Raw genomic sequence first — 22,021 nt, 5'->3', positions numbered from 1 at the left:
ATTTATAATCAACATGCTGCAACATCCAAACACTCTCCCTAAAAGGAACCATATGGTTCAAACTGTGTAAGTTTCAAAACTATGAAGTTTCATGTCAAACTGTGGATATTTGGTTTTGTGATACACAAAAAACCCAAACCTTTAATGTGAAAACCCCCACAAATTTTGGTTCTTGTTAAAATTTTTAAAGGTCACAAATAGTTGTATGTGTACCTTGCATTTGCAGAATCTCAAGCAATCCCAGCCTGTCTCCATTGGGATCGAATTGCACCGGACCCTGGAATTGTATTAAACATAATTTCATCCTGAAGCAGTAATCATCAACTCATCATTAATCATGAACTCAAACGTGTCTCTGCAAACAATACTCTTCGATTGATTTCGGAACAAACTAAATAACATCTGGTTGCGCACGGATAAAAAAGTCAAATGAGAAAGATTAATTTAATAGATTTGGAGTTTTTTCAAATGCAAGTTCACCCCCCCCCCCCCCCCAAAAAAAGCAAAACAATATTTAAGATGAAAATATCTCAGGGGAGCTGAAAGTAGGAATTGATATTGCTCTAAAAGACACAGGAAACTGTTGGTAATTGTCAAAGACGAGTCTTCTCACTTGGTGTATCTCAACATATATGCATAAAATAACAAACCTGTGAAAATTTGAGCTTAATTGGTCGTCGGAGTTGCGAGATAACTATGAAAGAAAAAAACACCCTTGTCACACGAAGTTGTGTGCTTTCAGGTGCTTGATTTCGAGACCTCAAATTCTTTCTCTAAAACTACGTCACTTAAGAGCATGGAGGTAGAAATGTTAAGAGGGAGCCGTTTCTCACAATATTTTATACTATCAACCTCTCCCCATTACTCGTGAAGTGAGGTTTTATGCTATAATTATTTTGAGTAATTACCAATAGTGTCCACTGCCTTTAAAACAGTCTAGATTGCAAGATGGAGGGAAACATGCACCAGGAAAGGAGCTCCAAAGAAGTGCAAAGAGTGCCCCTCTATCAGTCTAGATTGTTGGAAAGAGGGAAACACGTGGGTCTAAAGAGATGCAGATTATACTACAAAGCTTTTGGAACGGTTCAAGTTTGTTTTTCATGTCAGCAGAGGAAGAATTGGCGAAAAGCCTGGTTTCATGTTCAAACGTACTGATAGGTGGCAATAGGTCGGACACACTGATGGAACATTTACCATTACAATATATAGAAAAGACACAGGCCGGCTACAGACCTACAGTGGGCAAGAGGATGCAATGTCGATCCCAACCCTTCACCAACAACATTAATAAAAACGCTTCTGCATTCTATCTAACCAAGATGAAAAATAAGCAGAAGGTCTGGTGTCATAGGGAAACCTCTACACCGGAGGAGCTTCTGTCCCCAATACAGGAAATTGGGCTATAATAAGGAGGATGTTTAAGAAAGGGCAGTATTAGAAGAAGTTTGCACACGGTTTATCATATGTGGGGAGGACAGAATCTCCTATCACACTGGCCACTGTGACAACAACACTCCTTTAGTAGGGGACATTTTATGCTAACAATTGTCTTTGTGTTCTCTCTTAAATTGTTAATAATAATAATAATAATAATAATAATAATAATAATAATAAGACTTGTAATGCGCACATATCCACCCTGCTGGGTGTTCAAGGCGCAGTAAAACCGAAAAACAAAACAAAAACACAGAAAAACAGACACAACAAAATTAATCCTTGAAAACCTGTGACATATGATAAGTTTTGAGAAGAGATTTGAGTTTTCTGGTACAAAGACAAGATCTAAGATCAAGTGGTAGAGAGTTCCAGATGGGTGGCGCTGCTGAAGAAAAAGACCTGTCACCCCATGAGTGTCGAGACTTGGGTTCAATGAGGAGAAGCATAAAATCTTACTTGGTACAAGCAATGTAGAGCTGTTGATGGTATAAATCATTGGTGAGAAACAGCTCCCTCTGAAGAAACGTAGTTTTTAAGAAAGTAATTTCTCACTAAAATATTTGACTTGAGTTCAAGACACCAGCTAAGGTCTCGAAATCAAGCATCTGAGAAAGCACACAACTTGTGTGACAAGGGTGTTTTTTTCTTCCATCTTGCAACTTTGACGACCATATGAATTCAAATTTTCACAGGTTTGTTATTTTATGCATATATTGAGACACACAAAGTGAGAAGACTGGTCTTTGACAATTACCAATAGTGTCCAGTGTCTGTAAAGATAAGTTTTTCTCTGTGCTCTGTGATATGAGGCTTTTGTTTAGAACTTACCGAGATGCCCTGAAACGTCATGTTACTGATTATGTCAAAGAGAATGTTGACTGTAATTTTGTCGTACTCAAAGTCTTCCAAAGTTCTCGGTGGATCTGAATGGACAGATAAATAATTTATGAATTTGTTTGGCTGTATAGTTTGCTTAAATTGCATAAATTCAATTCTTGATGTTTCGTTTCCAAAAAAATAGTTTCAAATAATCCCCAAAATGGGGACATGGACAAACTGCCATAAGAACAAAATATTAGCTTGCGGGACAATCATGTATTAATTTTGCTTGTTTGAGTGATTGCTCTGAAAAGAGCCGGTCTGGTCTTGACGCTTGAACAGTTTACTCTGCTTGCTTCTTTCCCCAGACAAGGCGAACAAAAAAGAACTGTCACATGAACATTTTTTTGCATATGCTTAGATGGATATGAGATAGTGTCCGGATCCCAACAACATTTCATTTTTAGTATTTAATTAACTACCACTACTCATTGGCAGATTATTGTCCTGCATTAAAATGAAAGCCTGCAACTTTCCCAAATCTGTAAAACTAGCTATTTAAAATTGAAATCAAAATTTCCGCCGCTCAGAATCAGCAGACACAAAAGTTCATGAAATACCAAACACTCCAAAAATAAATAACTACCATCGATATAAAACCCATACCTAGCTGAGCGAGTCGTTCTTGAGCTTGATGAAGGGCAAGTGCTTGGGTCCAAGCGATGTCATAAACAAGACTGATATCCAAGTACCCAGGCAGACTCAGTGAGTTGTTCGTACCCAAAAGTGTCTCAAATCTCTCCAAGAAATTATTGGTTGTCTGTATACAAAAACAATATTTATGTTTAAAAAAGGGCACTATTAGAGGAAATAAAGGACTAGACTGCAAGAAAAACAATATTGGATTCTTATGATGTATAGGTTTAGTTATAGGTCATCACAGTATCCAGGTTATCAAAGTGGAGGTCACGTCCAGATTTGTGGCTACAGCCTCAACTAGATTTCCGCAAAATATTAAGTCAAAGAGTGGCATGGCTGGCCGAATGTTAGCAAAGCATTATGACCAAATTCAACACTTTCTGTCAAGAATCATGAGCTGAAATACCTCCTATGATTTGTTTCCGAAAAAAATTGGGTGAAACTATGGCTGTCTGTTTTGATTTGCATTTATGGCTTTCCATAGTTTTCCAACCTCAGTTGGCAAAGACTTTGGCTGTGGTATTATTGCGCTATAAAGGTCTGTGAATGCTAGCATGTACAACTGTCATTGTTATACCTCGGTAACAAACTGTGAAGTTTGATTGGTCGAGAACCAATCATGTGACGCACAACAAAAAAGCATGTTACATGGCTCGACGGGCCGGGTAACATAAAAAGTGATGTACACCGGTGTACATCACCTTGATCGTTCCCAGCGTTGGTCGATTTCGTGCTGTGTACTTAACAACCGCGAGTTCGAGGGAATTGTTTCTTGTTCGTCTGCTTATTAAACATTGAGTAGTCCGTCGTAATAATGTTTGAAGATGACAACAGAACTTCGGGAAAAGGAATAACAATTATACAAAGGTATAACAAAACAATTATTGCACATTGTGACTGGGTCCATGGGTTTCGTACACCCTTGAGGGAAAATGGCACCCTCAGCTTCGTCTCGGGTTCCATTTTCCCCCTCGAGTGTACAAAATGCCATGGACCCCGTCACAGCGTGCAACAATTGTATACTGAATACAAGGAACAAGGCCAAGACAAGTGTGATTAAAGTCTAACTTATTACGAGAGAGACCCTCACCAATCCGGCACGAGTTGGTTTCAAGTGAGCATGCGATGGTGTGGTATCGATGTAAACACCAAACTGGTTGGCTATGGCTTCCTCCATTTGATCCACAGTACAATTTATGGCATCGTCCGGCTCGCGCCACCAGTTGTATTCTAGCCAACCTAGACACAGATACATGGATGTAAGTTATTTAAAAGATTATTGTGTGGAGTCTTCATCATGGTCGTCTATATATTTTAGCTTTAAGGGTATCAGCGGCAAAATGGTTTAAAGCTTCGAACGCAAGTTCTGGGCCAAATTTCATAGAGCTGCTAAGCACAAACATTTGCTTCGCATGATATTTCTTCCTTGATTATTAAGCAGGATTAACATCCAAATTTCTACTTGTTGCATTTTGCTTGTTACATAAATTGGGTTGATGTTTGCTTGTCCTGAAAATCACATGGAAATTGGGTATGGTAATCCTGTTTGTGCTTAGCAGCTCTATGAAATTTGGCCCTGGTGGTTAAAACATCAAAGTGTAGGTTCGTATCCCTGTTGTGATACCTGGCTGTACCTGCTTCTCTTCACCCAAGGGTATAATATTGGATACCTGCTAGGGTAAATCTACCCTAGCTAGATCTACCCTAGCAGGTACCTAGCTAGAGTTGATATAAAAAAGCCACTGGAGCGCTATGGCTGCCCGGGGTTGAACACTCCACATGGAAGAAAAAATTTTGGCCCAATGTCCAGAGCACTAATGTAAAGCGCATTGATAAGGTTATTGTAAAATGCGCTATATAAGAACTTGTTATTTGTTTTTGTTACACTCGAGAAACTTCAGCGTCAGTACTGACCTAGCTTCCTGTAGGGCCTAACCAATTTGGGGTCATCATATTTGTGTAAAAATTACTCACAAAGGGGTCAAGATGACATAGAGTCCAAATTTTAACCACTTCCTGGATCAGACTGACCTAAAAAGGGGCCAGCCTTTGGGACCTGAAATCAAGAGCAATTGCGACCCAACTGTACCCTGAAATCAAGAGCAATTGCGACCCAACTGTATCCTGAAATCAAGAGCAATTGCGACCCAGTTGTACCCTGAAATCAAGAGCAATTGCGACCCAACTGTATCCTGAAATCAAGAGCAATTGCGACCCAACTGTATCCTGAAATCAAGAGCAATTGCGACCCAACTGTATCCTGAAATCAAGAGCAATTGCGACCCAACTGTATCCTGAAATCAAGAGCAATTGCGACCCAATTGTACCCTGAAATCAAGAGCAATTGCGACCCAATTGTACCCTGAAATCAAGAGCAATTGCGACCCAGTTGTACCCTGGAATCAAGAGCAATTGCGACCCAACTGTACCCTGAAATCAAGAGCAATTGCGACCCAATTGTACCCTGAAATCAAGAGCAATTGCGACCCAACTGTATCCTGAAATCAAGAGCAATTGCGACCCAACTGTATCCTGAAATCAAGAGCAATTGCGACCCAACTGTATCCTGAAATCCAGAGCAATTGCGACCCAACTGTATCCTGAAATCAAGAGCAATTGCAACCCAACTGTATCCTGAAATCAAGAGCAATTGCAACCCAGTTGTACCCTGAAATCAAGAGCAATTGCGACCCAACTGTACCCTGAAATCAAGAGCAATTGCGACCCAATTGTACCCTGAAATCAAGAGCAATTGCGACCCAACTGTATCCTGAAATCAAGAGCAATTGCGACCCAACTGTATCTTGAAATCAAGAGCAATTGCGACCCAACTGTATCCTAAAATCGAGAGGAATCGCGACCCAATTGTCACCAGGGCCCAATTTCAGAGAATTGCTTTAAACACAAAAGTATCTATGTAAGCACAACAAAATTATGCTTACCAGAACAAGGTTCAAGCCAGTTGGTTTAAAAGTTACAAACCTGTCATGATCCAGACGTATTTGGCTCCATACATATTCTGGTGATAGGCTTCACAGAAGACTCTTCTGGTCATATCAGCGTATGCACCAACAACTATGATGCGTGCACCAACTCTCTAAAGGAATTTCAATAACATATTAATAAGTACAAATGAATCTCAGGGAAAACAAAGAAATATTTCTAGAGCAGGATTTGAACCTGGGACCTCCATAAATGTGACAACATTTAATGGAAACAACAACCGGAGGGCTTTTACTGAGGCGAAGTCGAGGTAAATAATCAAGAACCAGGCCTCGGCGGGTTTTAACTACTAGTTGAAACCAATTCATCACACTTTGATTCCCATTCATAAATACCTTTCGGTCAAAAAACATCAACACTTTTGGGTCAAAAAGTAAAATAAATGCAAAATTTTAATTTGTTCAATGATTTCTTTCAACACAACAACCCTCCAGCTATGAAATGGTAAGGCCCTCGGGTAAACAACTCCTTATAAGGAAATGCTGTGCGCATCATGGGTATTGCGTGATGTGGCACAACTGTTTCAGCCATTGCTCTCGACCAATAGGAATGAAGAAACTGTCTTATGAGCACAGGTGCAAGCTCGCGTGTCACGCCCATGTTTCAACACTTTTTACTGGTCATAACAAAAGGTTTATATCACACCCACATGAGGCGCTCTCCACCAATAGGAAAAGCGAAACTGTCTGAGGTATTTATGATTCCTACTCTATCCAATTTCAATATTATTTGAATAAAATAGTCAAACATCTTAAAAAAACATAATTTGCTTCATCCCGTTTTCTCTTCTTATAAAACATTTTGTTTAACCACGTATTTGTAGACATTTAATTTTGTGGCTGACTTTTGCAGAAAGGTTTCTTTTCTTCATCAGGAGTGTGGGCATAGTCAGTGTGTGTGGAATTGAGTTGAAATGGTCATCACAGCCAGAGGACAAATAAAGACAATTTTTACAGATACAAAACATGTTGTATCTGTTTATTAAATTATTTACTGTCAACAGCTGTTTTTTCTTCTTTTAATGCCCCAAACAAGGCGTAAAAGCCACTTTTGGTAAGAGCAAGAAGAAAAGGTTTAAGATGAAAATAGCTCAGGGGAGCTCAGAAAGAAGAATATATTCCTTATTAACAGTCTAGATTGAAGGATGAAGTGAAACATGCCCAAGGCAAGGAGTTCCAAAGAGATGCAGTAATTGGAATACAGCTGTTGGAGTGCCCCTTAAAGGCATGTCTGGACACCTTTGGTAATTGTCAAAGACCAGTATTCTCACTTGGTGTATCCCAACATTTGCATCAAATAACAAACCTGTGAAAATTTGGACTCAAATTGATCATCGAAGTTGCAAGAGAATAATGAGAGAAAACCACCCTTGCTGCACAAACGTGTGTGCTTTGAGATGCCTAATAAAAGGCTTCAGCTGAAGTCTTTTATTAATTGAGTGAGAATTTACCTTTCACAAAAACTACGTTACTTCAGAAGGAGCTGTACTCATAATACTTTAAACAATCAACAGCTCTCCATTGCTCTTTACCAAGGAAGCTTTTATGCTAACAATTATTTTGGGTAATTACCAATAGTGTCCAGTGCCTTTAAAATTATGTTATCTACAAAAATACACTTTTCTGCTAGCACACTAATCAAGTCAATTTCCTACCTTGATATTTTCAACCGCAAACGCAGGATGCTCCACGAACGATTCTGCAGCTATGATTTCAACTCCAAGGTTCTTGGCTTCCTTGTGAAAATCCGTCATGGACTATTGAAAACAACAAAACATACAAAGAGCAACATTGTTACTAAAATATTGTAAAAGCCCGGGCAAAAACAATCAAGTTATATGAGCTCGCACAACTTGTTTTTGTACATTTAGGGATATAATAGGGTGTTGTGGCTGGGCGTTAAGTTAATCGAAATCAAGTTCTGGGCACAATTCATGGCTCTGCTTTTAATACCATAAGCAACCAATCGGTGCTTACAGAAGCAGGGAATTCTGCGCTTATGTCAAGCGTACTTCACAGGTTAGCGGGGAATGAAATTGGGCGTCATCAGAGTGTGGGTATGAAATCCCTCCAATGACACTAACATTTGCGTTCTTGAGCAAGACACTGTAATTGCTTCTCTTTTCATCCAGGGGTATAAACATGTACGTGTACCTGCAAGGTAAGAGGTTGTGTTTGAAAAAGCCTTTGGAGCGCCACAGTAGCCCAGGGCTGTATACTCGACCCTGGGGAGCTGAGAAAGACCGTGTTCTTGGCCCAAAGACCATCCAGGGGTCGATTTCACAAAGAGTTAGACTAGTCCTAGGAGATATTAAAAACGTATGGCCAGTCCTAAGTGAGGACAAGTAACTCGTCCTAACTAGAGATAAGACTAGTCTTAACTCTTTGTGACATCCACCGCAGGGCACTAATGTAAAGCGCATTGATACCTTATTGTAAAATGTGCTATATAAAAAAAAGTCATTGTTATCTATGAGTCAGATTTATACTTTCACAGATAGTCAACCCATAGACAAGTTTTTGAACTTATTTTTGCAAGTTAAAATTTAACCAAAACTCCACGAAGCAGTATATCACTGATCTGTGTTCCTGCTCATGTCATCTTCATTCCACATCACGCCTCAATATCCTTCAATAAGGTCCTTAAGGTGCTTGAATAAACAAAAACATTTTAAGACAAGTTTTTTCAACCAATTTTAGCATCGTCAAAACTACACCGAATCTTCACGATTCGGGAAATCAGTAATCTGTATTCCTGATCATGTCTCAAAATCCCCATTATGTGTACATTGAGCGAAAAACTCCTAACGCGAAGTTAGATTAGTTATTTCTCATCAAATATGACATTTCAGACAAGGATGTTTTCTACTATCATCATTATTAGACCGTGTAAGTTTAATGTAATTCATGATCTTCATGATTTTTTCTCTCACCAATTTCTCTAATGTTCCTTGTTTTCACTACCTTGCTTGTAAATAATATTGCTTAACAACTCTCTGCTAAGAAGAAATGCGCCGGAGACCAATCACAAACGGTACATGTGACATGGTAGTTATGCTGGTAAACTTCCCTGGTAAGCATAATTTTGTGCTGCTTAGCATATTTTTGTGCGTAAGCAGCTCTGTAAAATTTGGCCCAGGTTTTTGAACCTTTTTTTTTGCAGATCAAAATTACACCAATTCTTCACGAGTCAGGATATCAATGATCTGTATTCCACATCATGTCTCAAAATCCTCCATTAATGGTTTTCCTGCTAGAGGCTACTATGTACATTCTGTTCCAGCGTCGTGACGGTGAATACTTGTTTTCACTACCTTGCTTGTCATTTCCCTGTATGCTTTGACACAAACGAGACATCATGGGTGTTTATGAATGATGAGGTTATTTAGCGGAATGAAGAACTCGCTCTGCGATAGTGAAGTCAATCAAGAGAAGTCACGTTGATCCACTACAGCGAAAGTAGTAGTAGTCCCTGTCGATTTCCTACCTACTGCCCACGTAGAACTGACAAGTCTCCCGTATTCCGACTAACCTACTCCTTGGTAGTAGAATATATAGCAAGACAAGTTCTCAAAAGAACATAGTCTACCTAGCAAGAAGATACACACATGGTGTTACCGCAGACTAAGTATATATTAAGTATTTTTAAATACATATCAACTACCTGAGAGAAAAACAAAACAATACTTAGGCCTATAAGGTATAAGCTCGGTTGAACAACAATGTTTACAGTTTTTACAGTTCCCCCAAAACTACTCACAGAAGATAATTTACGAATATGAGGAAGTTTATTTCAAAGAATAAACCCGTCAAGCACTCAAGAATCCCCAACCCCCACTGGCAGAATTGTCTGTGTTTCTGATGACTACCTCACATTTTCCAAATATTCAATTTACACTTGCAATTTCCTTTCAAAGGTTTTCAACGAAATGTAAAATTGAGTATGGACAGGTATAATGGTATCCAAAGCCATTCTATTTTAGTACCTCTTTGATTTTTTTTATAATCCACCGTGTAACAGATTCATCTGGCAATGGTTTCCAGGGAAACACTTTTCCACTGGGCAGAAACCTGGAAGAGGACCAGCCTTATAGAGAATAACCGATCCCCAGGTATTGTGACCAGAGAGAAAACAAGGAAGGACAAATCTGAAGATCTAAGGCTCCAACCAAGAAGGCTAACCGAGCCATTAGAGTAATATTATAATATTAAGGAGGGTGAGGAGCCTTGTAATGAATAAAAAACAAGTGAGCCAAATAAAAAAGGGGAGGTCGAACAGGGAAAAATGTTATATTATAACAATCTCAGACAATTTTTTTCTTTTTTTTTCTTTAAATAGCCTAGCCAGTTGTGCTTTAAAAATTGGCGGCTACCATTAAAAAAAAAGGGGGGGGCTCCTTCAAAAAAAGCAGGACACTAATCATACTTTTGGGGGCCTAAGAGCCAACTTTAGAATAATGCAACAGGGGGCCCAAAGAAGGGAATTTTCCTTTCCAAAACACTGGTTGGGTGTTTATGGACGATGAGGTTTGCAGAATTACTACAAGAATCAGACTGAATCACAGTTCCTTAAAAAAAATTGACATTACAGAGCAGGTTAAGTGAATCAAACTCATGTTCTAGTTGACAAGTCATCAGGACGTGGGTTCGAATCCCGGTCATGACATTTGTGTCCTTAAAGAAACACGTTGCCTTGGACCGGTCGAGTTGGTCCTTGAAAAGCGTTTGTAACCGTTTATTATAAAATGCATATGATTAGAAAGATATTTTAAAAGTAGAATATAATGATCCACACATGCACTCAAAATTGCATGGTTTTCCTTTTACCCCGTCGACAATCCTGGTCGGCCATTTATGGGAGTCAAATTTTTTACTCCCATAAATGGCCGACCGTGTTAATTCGCAAAGTAAAAGGAAAACCACGCAATTTCGGTGCAAATGTGTGTGGATCATTGTATTCTACTTAAAAACATCTTTCTAACCATATGCATTTTATAACAAACGGTTATAAATGCTTTTCATAGACCAACTCGACCAATCCAAGGCAACGTGTTCAGCTAAAGTCTTGTAATTGATTTAGCTTAGTGTGCTGAAACTTGGCAGCACAGTTTTTGTATACTCCCTAGAGAGCTGAGATGGTTTAACAAATGAAATATCTGGCCAAGAGACCAGGGGTGGATTTTTATTTATTTATTTTGTATTTATTATCCATATCCACTAAGAACTATGCAACTTGCTCTCTAATCCTACCCTTTCATGTTTCCCTCCATTGTTGTCGAATAATACATTTACCGCTTTTATGGTCCAGTAACCCATCCTTTCATACTAAACATCCTTTGTCCTCGCCACTTCACTCTTTTTGGTTCATAGCCACCAATATTGTTTCTGAAATAGAAACTTTGATTGGCTGTTTTTTCCCCGCTTCTTTCTTGATCCTTCCCTTAATCCCTTTCCCCTCTCTTTTTCTATACATGGATATGTATTTGTTTGTGCTTGTTTTATGCCTCTGAAGAAGGTCCGGTTTGGATCGAAAGCTAAGGCCACCTACTCTATTCATTATATATATATAATAAATAATAAAAACACTATTTTAAATAATGAATCAACTTCTTGGGTATAATGTTTGCAGCATAATGATCTTTCTGTGGAATGTTGATATGTAAGAGTTTATATAAGTATTTCTTTGATGATATTGTGTAACAAAACCATCTAAAAGTATCACCTATGATTCTAAATCACAAACCGGTATGCTTGTGTCCCTGAGCAAGACACTTAACCATAAATTCTCTCCACCCAGGGGTAAATTGGTACCTGTGAGGGCAGAGATTGTTCTTGTGATTGATTTTTAGACGAGTAGCGCAGCATATTGTTGCACAGTCTGTATACTCCCCAGGGAGCTGAGATGGTTTAAGGAAGGAATTAAATGGCCCGACAGGGATAATAATGTTTGAAGCGCCGTCAAGATGCGGGTGTATAAAGCGCTATATAAAACTAAATTATTATTTTTAAATGCGCCATTAAATGTGCAGCCTTGGCTACATGGTTGCTGCTGTGATATTTATAGACTGTTAAACTAACCAATTAATAGATTGTTTGCACACACTTTTCACTGTGCGTCATTTTTTTTTTTAACAATCTAAAAGTTATCACCTATGATTCCACATCACTAAATCACACAGGTAAACTGGTATGGTCCTTTTAATGTGCAACCTTGGCTACAGGGTGGCAGCTGTGATATTCATAACTAGACCAATTTACATTTTGTTTGCACTCTGTTTACCTCAGTCAGACAGTTATAGTCAACAGATTGCTCATGTTGTAATTATCATATCAAGGAGCAAGTGTATAATTTGTGGGTGGTAGAAGTAGATCACGCTGGACAAGAGACCAGTATTCGGGTTATTACAAAAAAGCAAATAATAATAATAATAATAAATACTAACGCTAGGCCTCAAGGCGCTCAACCTTAGATTAAAAACCACATACAAGAAAAATGATTTATTAAAACAAAACAAAACCACAAGGAGCAAAAAACTTCTTTTCTTAGATACTCGTACAAAATTCACTAAATTAGTGAATAGGAAATAAATACTGAGAGGTGGCCAGTACCTCACCCTAAATGTTTGAGATCCTCAGCATCTGACATACCTATAAATACTGTGGCCCTTTTTCGAAACGACTGGATTTGGTTTGGATTTGGCTCAGGCTAGCTTGGCCCGGGGTTGTTTTTGACAATTGCGCGTGCTTTGCATATATGCGATCAGGGTTTCAGACGAGAGGACGGAGCCTGAAGCTGAATCCAAAGCCGAACCTGGGGTTTCAAAAAGGGCTTATGATAGCAGGTAGAACTAAAATCAATACAACAGCTAGGGGTAAAAGGTTAAACAACTTTTTTTTAAATATACATATTTACAGTCGAAATGTCTTCAGAATCCTGTGGGATTTAAATAGGATTCTTGTAGGATTATTATAGATTTGTTTCCCCACTTCTTTGATTCCTATAAGATTCTTATAAGTTACTAGTTTTTGTTGTTGGAAGAGGTGGTCTTCTTTATGCATACTTTTACCTGTTTGAGCCTTGGGGCTAATTTGTTTATTACCATTGCATGGTGAGGTATCACTATAATATTTGGTTTGTGGTAAAGATAAATTATGTTCTTTTGATAACTTGTCTTGCTTTATACTACTGTGGAGCAGATTTAAGGAACTCAGCAGACTTCTCAGATCTGAAATGACTGTCCTGCTTTTTAACTGCTACCTTGGCGGAAGGTAGAAAATCGGTTGGACTAGTGCTATTGCTTTAGGGTTGTTATTTAACTGCACACTGCGGACACCGCGGAGTGAGTTCTAATTGGTCTCAACGTTTCGACTTGCTTGCTCTTTTCATCGTATATTACTATTATTACTTTTTTCTGTTTTCTACTATAGAACCATGGTATCAATTCATCAATTACAAACCAATCGCTAAAACTGGCTGACGTCGTTACTACAAAAAAGTATTCAACCAAGAAGGACTACAAGTGACTCTGTATTATATGGAATTCAAATTAGGGTTGTTATATTTCAAATGATTGGTGATCACTCATGGTATACAAATCCACATCCAATTAGTCCAGGACGATCGCACGCAAGGCCTTAGACTTCTTGTACGCATTTTGCATTACACTTAACCAATCATAAACCAATCAGGCTAAAGTGCTATTCACACAACAGCAATTTGACTGGGGTCCCTTGCTTAATTTTTAGCATGGTTGTAAAATGTAGAAATGTTTGACAAGATTTTGCAAGAGAAGATGAAAACAAATTGTTGTCCAATTCACATGAGGTACGTTTTGTAACATTTTACAACCATGTTTCAATTTAGCGAGGGACCCTTGCTAAATTTCTCTTGTGTGAAAGGGGCTTAAGGCCTATTGACCTTGCTTTCAGATGACAGATCGTGAAGAAGAGTAATTAAAGGAACACGTTGCCTTGGATCGGACGAGTTGGTCTTTGAAAAGCATTTGTAACTGTTTTTTATAAAATGCACATGGGTAGAAAGATGTTGAAAAAGTAGAATACAATGATCCACACAAACATGCCTCGAAATTGCACGGTTTTCCTTTTACCTCGTCGACTAACACGGGCGGCCATTTATGGGAGTCAAATTTTTGACCCCCATAAATGGCCAACCGTGTAAGTTCGCGCTGTAAAAGGAAAACCACGCAATTTCGAGACAAACTTGTGTGGATAATTGTATTCTACTTTTAAAATATCTATCCAACCATATGCATTTTATAAAAAACGGTTACAAACGCTCAGTTATCGACCAACTCGTCCGATTCAAGGCAACGTGTTCCTTTAATGGTTATATGCTAAATCCTAGTTTATGGCAATAGACTGTGCAAGTCTTGCGCGTAACTCAAATTCCGGGACCAATGGTCCCAACCTGATGGAGTTTTACGTGGGGGAGATTTTGTTTCATCATATATTTTAGTTTATCTTCAATGACCATGAAAACTATATAAGTTGTTGGGAATGGATATGGGAAACTATTTCCCTAATTTCATGGTAATAAATGGATTTCTGAATCCATTTCCTAATTTCATGGCAATTTATCGATATACTAAACTATTTCCCAATTTCATGGCAATGTAAAGGCATTTCCTAATTTCATGGTAATCAATTGATATCCTAATTTCATGGTAATTAATGGATTTCTGAATCCATTTCCTAATTTCATGGCATTATTAATTGATACAGGAATCCAATGTCATGGCAATAAACGGATGAATGAATCCATTTTCTAATTTCAATGACGTTTCAGAAACGTCATTGGTGAGTCAAAAAGACATGCTGCTGAGTACAATTAATTAGGGGCCTTCAATTAAGATGTTAGGAATGGGGTGAAATGAGCAGAGATAGTAATAGTGGCTTTATAGCATGCAAATTCGTAGCTTAGTGGCACTCAAGGCGCTTTAACATACATTCATAAATACCTCAGACAGTTTCGCTATTCCTATTGGTGGAGAGCGCATCACGTGAGTGTGTATAAACCTTTGTTTATGACCAGTAAAAAGTGTTGAAACATGGGCGTGACACGCGAGCTTGCAACTGTTCTTATAAAATAATTAATTTCTTCATTCCTATTGGTCGAGAGCAACGGCTGAAACAAGTTTGCCACATCACGCGACACGGGAAACGCGCACAGCATTCCCTTATAAGGAGTTTTTTACCCGAGGGCGGCGGAGGGCTTTACCATTTCATAGCTGGAGGGATGTTGTGTTGAAAGAAATCATTGAACAATTATAATTTTTTTACTTTTTGACCAAAAAGTGTTGATGTTTTTGACCGAAAAGGTATTTATAAATGGGAATCAAAGTGTGTTGAATCGGTTTTCAACTAGTGGTTTAAACCCGCCGAGGCCTGGTACTTGATAATTTACATCGACTTCGTCTCGGTAAAGTTATCAAGAACCGGGCCTCCTTGGGATTAACCCACTAGTTGAAAACCGATTCAACACACTTTGATTCCCTTAGTAATTTCCTGAAGCTATGCTGCTTCTGATCAGCAGAGTATGGGTTCGAATCCCCAGCCATGACACTTGTGTCCCTTAGCAAGACACTTTTCATCCTTCAGATGGGATCAAAACTGTTTGGTCCTGTGTGTTTTTTGTAAGCACATAAAAGAACCCAGTGCACTTATCGAAAAGAGAAGGTTGGTTGATATTTACAGTACATACGCCTACTACTGCTGGGCCGGTCGATTTTAGCCCCCTCCCCCCCCCCCCCCCCCCCGAAAAAAGTAAATTTAATTAACACTCTTTCAAGGTTACACGTTTCTAGTTTGATTAGATTAGTTCTCTTTATTTGTAATTACATTGAATTTTGTTCCTTTGAACAGGGGATTGCTCTTCTTATTCAGCTCTGTTTTACTATTTTTAGTCGGGCTTTCTCATTTATGGACCTTCAAGACTACATACACAATTGATGACATTTAGGTGGTTGACCAGCCTCTTGCTGCTGGTCTTTTAATTTGAATTATCCTATTTGACCAGTGATTGACTTCTGACTGAACTACTAAAATTTAATTACTCCTTTTGACGAATGCAACGGGGGCGTTCATTTTCAAATGAAATTGACTGAGGCGGGTGGTAAATTAAAGGGGGCTGGGAAAGTCCTTTTTTAAAGTTTGAAGGAAAAGAAAGAAGCCCCCACCCTCCACTCCGACAAATAGATTAGAAGATTGAGTCCAGCGTATAGTCTAGCTGCAGCCTATTTTTTCTCCAGAGGTTTCCACTATTTGACCTAGTGCAACTCTAGACCATTCCTTGATAAAAAAAATTTTTTTTAAAGGCATAAAAAACAACAGGCATGATGTTCAGTTGCATGTCTACTACCTACATACAATTGATGACATTGAGTGTTTGGCCAGCCTCATCACGGGCTGGTTTTTAATTTGAATTACCTTATTTGACCAGTAAGTGAATGCTGAACCACTGCCTTATGATCGATGCAACAAAGCATTCATTTTCAAATGAAATTGACTGAGATGAGTGTCAAATAGAACCATTTCTTGTTGACATTGGTCGGGAACCCCTTTTTTAAGTTTCGAAGGTAAAGAAAGAAGCCCCCCCTTTCCCCTCCCCCCTCTCCAACCCATCGATAATTTGTAAGATTGAGTCTAGTATACATCACAGCCTATTTTTTCTCTAGAGGTTTCCATTTTTTGACTTAGTGCAAATCTAGACCATTCCTTGTAAAAAATATATATATATAAAAAACAGGCATGATTTACAGTCGAATGTCAACTACCTACACACAATTGATGACAAGTGTTTGACCAGTCTCTTGCTGAGTGGCTTTAAAATTGAATGACCTTATTTAACATGTAAGTGAATGCTAAACTACTGCCTTTTGACCGATGCAACAAAGCGTTCCTTGTTTGTTTTTAAAGCCTTCCATGACCAGACGCCAACATATATCAAGGATTACTTTACTTTTTATAACCCGTCTCACCCCCCTAATCTTCCCTCTTCTCGAGACCCATTTTTGCTAACCATTCCTAGAACCCGTAGCAAATCCAACAACAGAATAGAACAACATCCCTTGTTTCAATAAAGCTGCTATGTCCACTGACTAATTTTAAAAAAAAACGGCTGAAAACACATGTCTTCCCTGTTTAAGCTTTCCTCATTCTATCGAAACATTGTGTATACACCTTTCAGATAAATTTATTTGTTTGTTGTGCTTTTTCAGTTCTTTGTAAAAGCCGTGATACAGTTTTCTATGGGGAGCGTTTCTAAGTAAGGGAATCAAAGTGTGGTGAAGAGGTTTTCAACTAGTGGTTTAATCCTAACGAGGCCTGGTTCTTGATGACTTTTCCGAGACGAAGTCAAGGTAAATTATCAAGAACCAGGCCTCGGCGGGTTTAAATCACTAGTTGAAAACCGATTCAACACACTTTGATTCCCATTCATAAATACCTTTTGGGTCAAGAAACATCAACACTTTTTGGTCAAAAAGTAAAATAAATGCAAAAATTATAATTGTTCAATGACTTTTCAACACAACACCCCTCCAGCTATGAAATGGTAAGGCCAAGTCAAGGCCCTCGAGTTAACAACTCCTTATAAGGGAATGCTGCGCGCGTCGCGCGTGATGGGCACAACTGTTTCAGCCGTTGCTCTCGACCAATAGGAATGAAGAAACTGTCTTAAAAACACAGGTGCAAGCTCGCGTGTCACGCCCATGTTTCAACACTTTTAACTTGTTATAAACAAAGGTTTATACACACTAACGTGACGCGCTCTCCACCAATAGGAATAGTGAAACTGTCTGAGGTATTTATGAATACCTGTTATTATTATTTGTATTATCATTTTTTCAATTGAAATTGGCTGAGACATGTGTCAAATTGAACCGTTTCTTATTGACACTGGCCGGGAAAACCCTTTCTAAGGTTTTGAAGGAAAATAAAGAAGACCCCCCCCCCAACCCTGAATCAATAATTTGCAAATAAAGATCGAGTCCACCATACTTCGCAGCTTTTTTTGTTTCTCTAGAGGTTTCCATTGTTTGACTTAGTGCAAGACTAGACCATTCCTTAAAATAAAAAAGGCATAAAAAGGCATAAAAAACAACAGGCATGATGTTCAGTTGCATGTCTACTACCTACATACAATTGATGACATTGAGTGTTTGACCAGCCTCTTGCTGAGTGGCTTTTAATTTGAATGACTGTATTTGACCAGTAAGTGAATGCTGAACTACTGCCCTGTGATCGATTGCAACATTAACTTTCAAATGAAATTGACTGAGTGTCAAATAGACCCATTTCTTGTTTATGTTGGTCGGGAAACGCCTTTCTAAGGTTTTGAAAGAAAAGACAGAAGGTCAATTCCCCCACCCCCTAAATTGATTACTTGTAAGGTTGGGTCCAGCCTACATCGCAGCCTATTTTAATTTCTCTAGAGGTTTCCCTTGTTTAACTTGGTGAAAATCTATACCATTCTTTGTGTTATAACCGTAGTCATGATGGTTGCATTTATTAATTCTGAAAGGAGAATCGTGACACGCTTCTGGCGACAAAATCAAGGTAAAAGAGTAGAAGTGCATATGTCATTTGAATGTTGGAGGTTGACCATCTATCTCCCACTTTTGCTTGTTTTTGATTACCCCTTTTTCATGGCACGAATGCTTCATATCGGACGACAGTTATTCTATCATTTTAAATTGTTCTTTATGATTTTTTACCCTTTTAATTTTTAATGTTGTTATTAATTGGCTTAAAGGGAAGGTACACGTTTGGTAATTACTCAAAACAAATATTATTTTAAAAACTGACTTGGTAACTAGTATTGAAGAGCTGTTGATAGTATAAAACATTGTGGAAAACGACTCCCTCTGAAGTAATGTAGTAATGTATTTTTTGAAAAATAGGTAGTTTCTCATTAAAATAATAAAAATAGAAGTCTTTTATTCCTATCTTAAAGCACACAAATTCGTCCAACAAGGTTGCTTTTCTTTCATCATTTTCTCCCAACTTCGATGACCGATTGAGCTCAAACTTTCACAGGGTTGTTATTTTATGCATATTTAGAGATACACCAAGTGAGAACACTGGTCTTTTACAATTACCAATATAATAGTGTACCTTCCCTTTAATTAAGAATGTATGTTGGTGAAATAGTATACAGTAGACCAACGGTTTTAAAGGAACATTACTTAATTGTTTTTTTGCTGACAAAACAGTTGCAGGCAGTGTCAGCAATTTATGTAATCCAACATTTTATTGTACATAAACTGACAAACCTGTAGAAGTTTGATATCGATCGGCCATCTTGGTCAGGAGAAAAATAGCGAAAAACCGAGTACACATTTTTGCATGACATCGATTTAAAAAAAAAATAAGGAATTAAATGCTCACTGAGCGATGAACTCCAAATGGGAAATTACTGTAATGTATTACTCATCAAATGTAACATTTCAGACAGAAATATTTCAAGGGATGTTTTCTACTATCATCATCCTTAGACTATGTTACTTTTACATAAATCTGTGATCTTAGAAAATTTCTTTTCTTACGTAATTCTGTAAAATTCCTTTAGGTATGTTGTCCCTATTTTTTTATAGTTCTTATATTTTACCAGCAGACTCATAGATTCCATTTTGTTGAGCTGGTTTAAATATTTTAATATTCTTTTTAAAGGCAGTGGACACTATTGGTAATAACTCAAAAATAATTATTAGCATAAAACCTCACTTGGTAACGAGTAATGGGGAGAGGTTGATAGTATAAAACATTGTGAGAAACAGCTCCCTCTGAAGTGACGTAGTTTTTGAGAAAGAAGTAATTCTCCACAAATTTGATTTCGAGATCTCAGATTTAGAATTTGTATGCGCAAGAACGTCACAATTATGATGATTACTGAATGAGGTTTTATTACTGTTTTCTAACTTAACAATACTCAGTTATATACAAACGTCAACTCAATAATCTTGACATGTGTTCGTGATAGAAAATGCTTGGCCCTTAATTACTATTCCTGATAATTCTCGGACAACCTTTCAAAAGATTATGGATTATCAAATGGGGAAGGTCGATGTGGTAGGTCTTGTATGAATTGGACAGAATGACCCATTATTCCTTGATCATATTTACTTCAGCTTGGTATATTTATGAATCAATTCATTTCCAACATACGTATGTATAACATGATTTTGCTTGTATTACATAGGCCTTGCTTGGTATACACACGTATGTACATGTATGTAACGTATGTCGTGTAGCCTATGTAATCTACGTAAGTACTTTGCGTAGGAAAAGTCAAGTTGGCCAAATATATTGTATTTAAAAAAATTTTGATATTGTGGAGAAAACATATGGGGGTAATTTTCATCAAAGATCATCTCCAGATCACATGCTCTACAAGGTCAAATTCAAGGTCAAAATGTTATCAAAGATAAACAAGTTCCTACAAAAAAAGTAATGGCAGATATGGAAAGCTTATTCAATTTCCTTTCCGAAGACACCAATTATGGTCATTTGAATATAGGCCGTCAGGCACATTTTGACCGAAAATAATGAGAAAGAGCATGCCATAACACGAAAACCACTTGTCAGATGGAGCTTAAATTTGAGCTTGTTGAGCCAAGATTACCCCATAAACCAAATTTGAGCAAATTTAAAGAGGGTAGGGTTTAACCCAGTGGATGATTTGACACGAATGACCGTGCACCTCAATGTGATATGCGCTATATAAGAAAGAATAAAATGAAGAAAAAGCACAGGTTCAAGCTTGCGTGTCACGCCCATGTTTAAACACTTTTTACTGGTGTTATATCATGATTCGTTTAAACACCCCCACGTGATGCCCTCTCGACCAATCAGATTGGATAAACTGTCTTAGGTATTTATGAATTCAGTTTTCATTTATCCTAAAATGCACTGGACACTATTTGTAGTTACTACAAATAATTGTGTAATAAACTATAATTATTATAAACTTATTTGGTAACAAGCAATGGAGAGTTGTTGGTAGTTTAGAACTGGCTCCCTCTGAGAACGTAGTTTTTGAGAAAAAAAGTAACTTCTCACTAAAATGTTTCAATTGATTTCAAGACCTCGGCTGAGGCCGAGGTCTTGAAATCAAACATCTGAAAACACACAACTTGTGCGATGAGGATGTTTTTTTCTTTCATTTTTCTCTCGCAACTTCGACAACCAACAGAGCTCAAATTTTCACAGGTTTGTTATTTTATGCGTATGTTGAGATACTCTATCAAAGGTGTCCATGCCTTTAATATTGTGGAGAATATTGTACAGAAGTACAGGATTTTATAACAGCAATTTTTTTGCGCAAGAAAACTTAAGAGACTACATCACAATTAGGTATCAATCATAGTTACCGCTGCAACAGTCCAACCCATTAAATCGTTGCTCACTTAAGATGAAAAGCCATTCCTTATCTCTTGGTTTTATTTCATTCCTTGTAAATTAAAGCGGCAAACTCAAGATGATTACTTCGTAACTTTTTTAAAAGCCACTATGGGCCATTAGTTGATACAAAATGAGCCATAAAACGAAGGGAATATATGGGGTTTTGGCATGCCAGTGTATTAATGCATATCTTGAAAATAAATTCAGGATGTAATAAGTGGCTGTTGAGAACTGCTTAAAAGCCAAAGGGACCTATAAATGCAAATAAATTTTTAATTTTCAGCCCTAGCAGAGTCTTTCTTGAAGGCTAAAGTCTTTTATAATTTGTTTAGCCATAATAGACTATACTAAAATTGGGTCTCAGAATTGAAACCTTCAATAACCTATCTTTCTGTATAACTGTATACTAGGCGCCTTCAGTACTTTGTTGGTAGAGACATGAGTATAAACATTATTATTATTGTTGTTGTCGTTGTCATTGTCGTTGTCGTTGTCGTTGTCGTTGTCGTTGTCGTTGTCGTTGTCGTTGTCGTTGTCGTTGTCGTTGTCGTTGTCGTTGTCGTTGTCGTTGTCGTTGTCGTTGTCGTTGTCGTTGTCGTTGTCGTTGTCGTTGTCGTTGTCGTTGTCGTTGTCGTTGTCGTTGT

The 22,021-nt window shown here is 37.9% G+C and overlaps 1 protein-coding gene across 1 annotated transcript in view; it reads right to left on the bottom strand.

Moving 5' to 3' along the window:
* The window catches only part of LOC139949441 (gamma-aminobutyric acid type B receptor subunit 1-like), a 68,412-nt gene that overhangs the window by 18,611 nt on the left and 27,780 nt on the right, over window positions 1-22,021 (bottom strand). The window contains exons 6-11 of the mRNA XM_071947770.1: window positions 7,613-7,714; window positions 5,938-6,052; window positions 4,046-4,194; window positions 2,923-3,076; window positions 2,266-2,360; window positions 214-277 (exon numbers count right to left, since the gene is read on the bottom strand). Coding sequence (XP_071803871.1) covers window positions 214-277; window positions 2,266-2,360; window positions 2,923-3,076; window positions 4,046-4,194; window positions 5,938-6,052; window positions 7,613-7,714 — 679 coding nt within the window. The remainder of the gene's footprint in view (window positions 1-213; window positions 278-2,265; window positions 2,361-2,922; window positions 3,077-4,045; window positions 4,195-5,937; window positions 6,053-7,612; window positions 7,715-22,021) is intronic.

The sequence above is a fragment of the Asterias amurensis genome, chromosome 17 (assembly GCF_032118995.1).
Source record: "Asterias amurensis chromosome 17, ASM3211899v1".
Classification (NCBI taxonomy): domain Eukaryota; kingdom Metazoa; phylum Echinodermata; class Asteroidea; order Forcipulatida; family Asteriidae; genus Asterias; species Asterias amurensis.
Note: the sequence above shows the minus strand (reverse complement) of the source record. Positions and strands in the feature narration are given on the sequence as shown.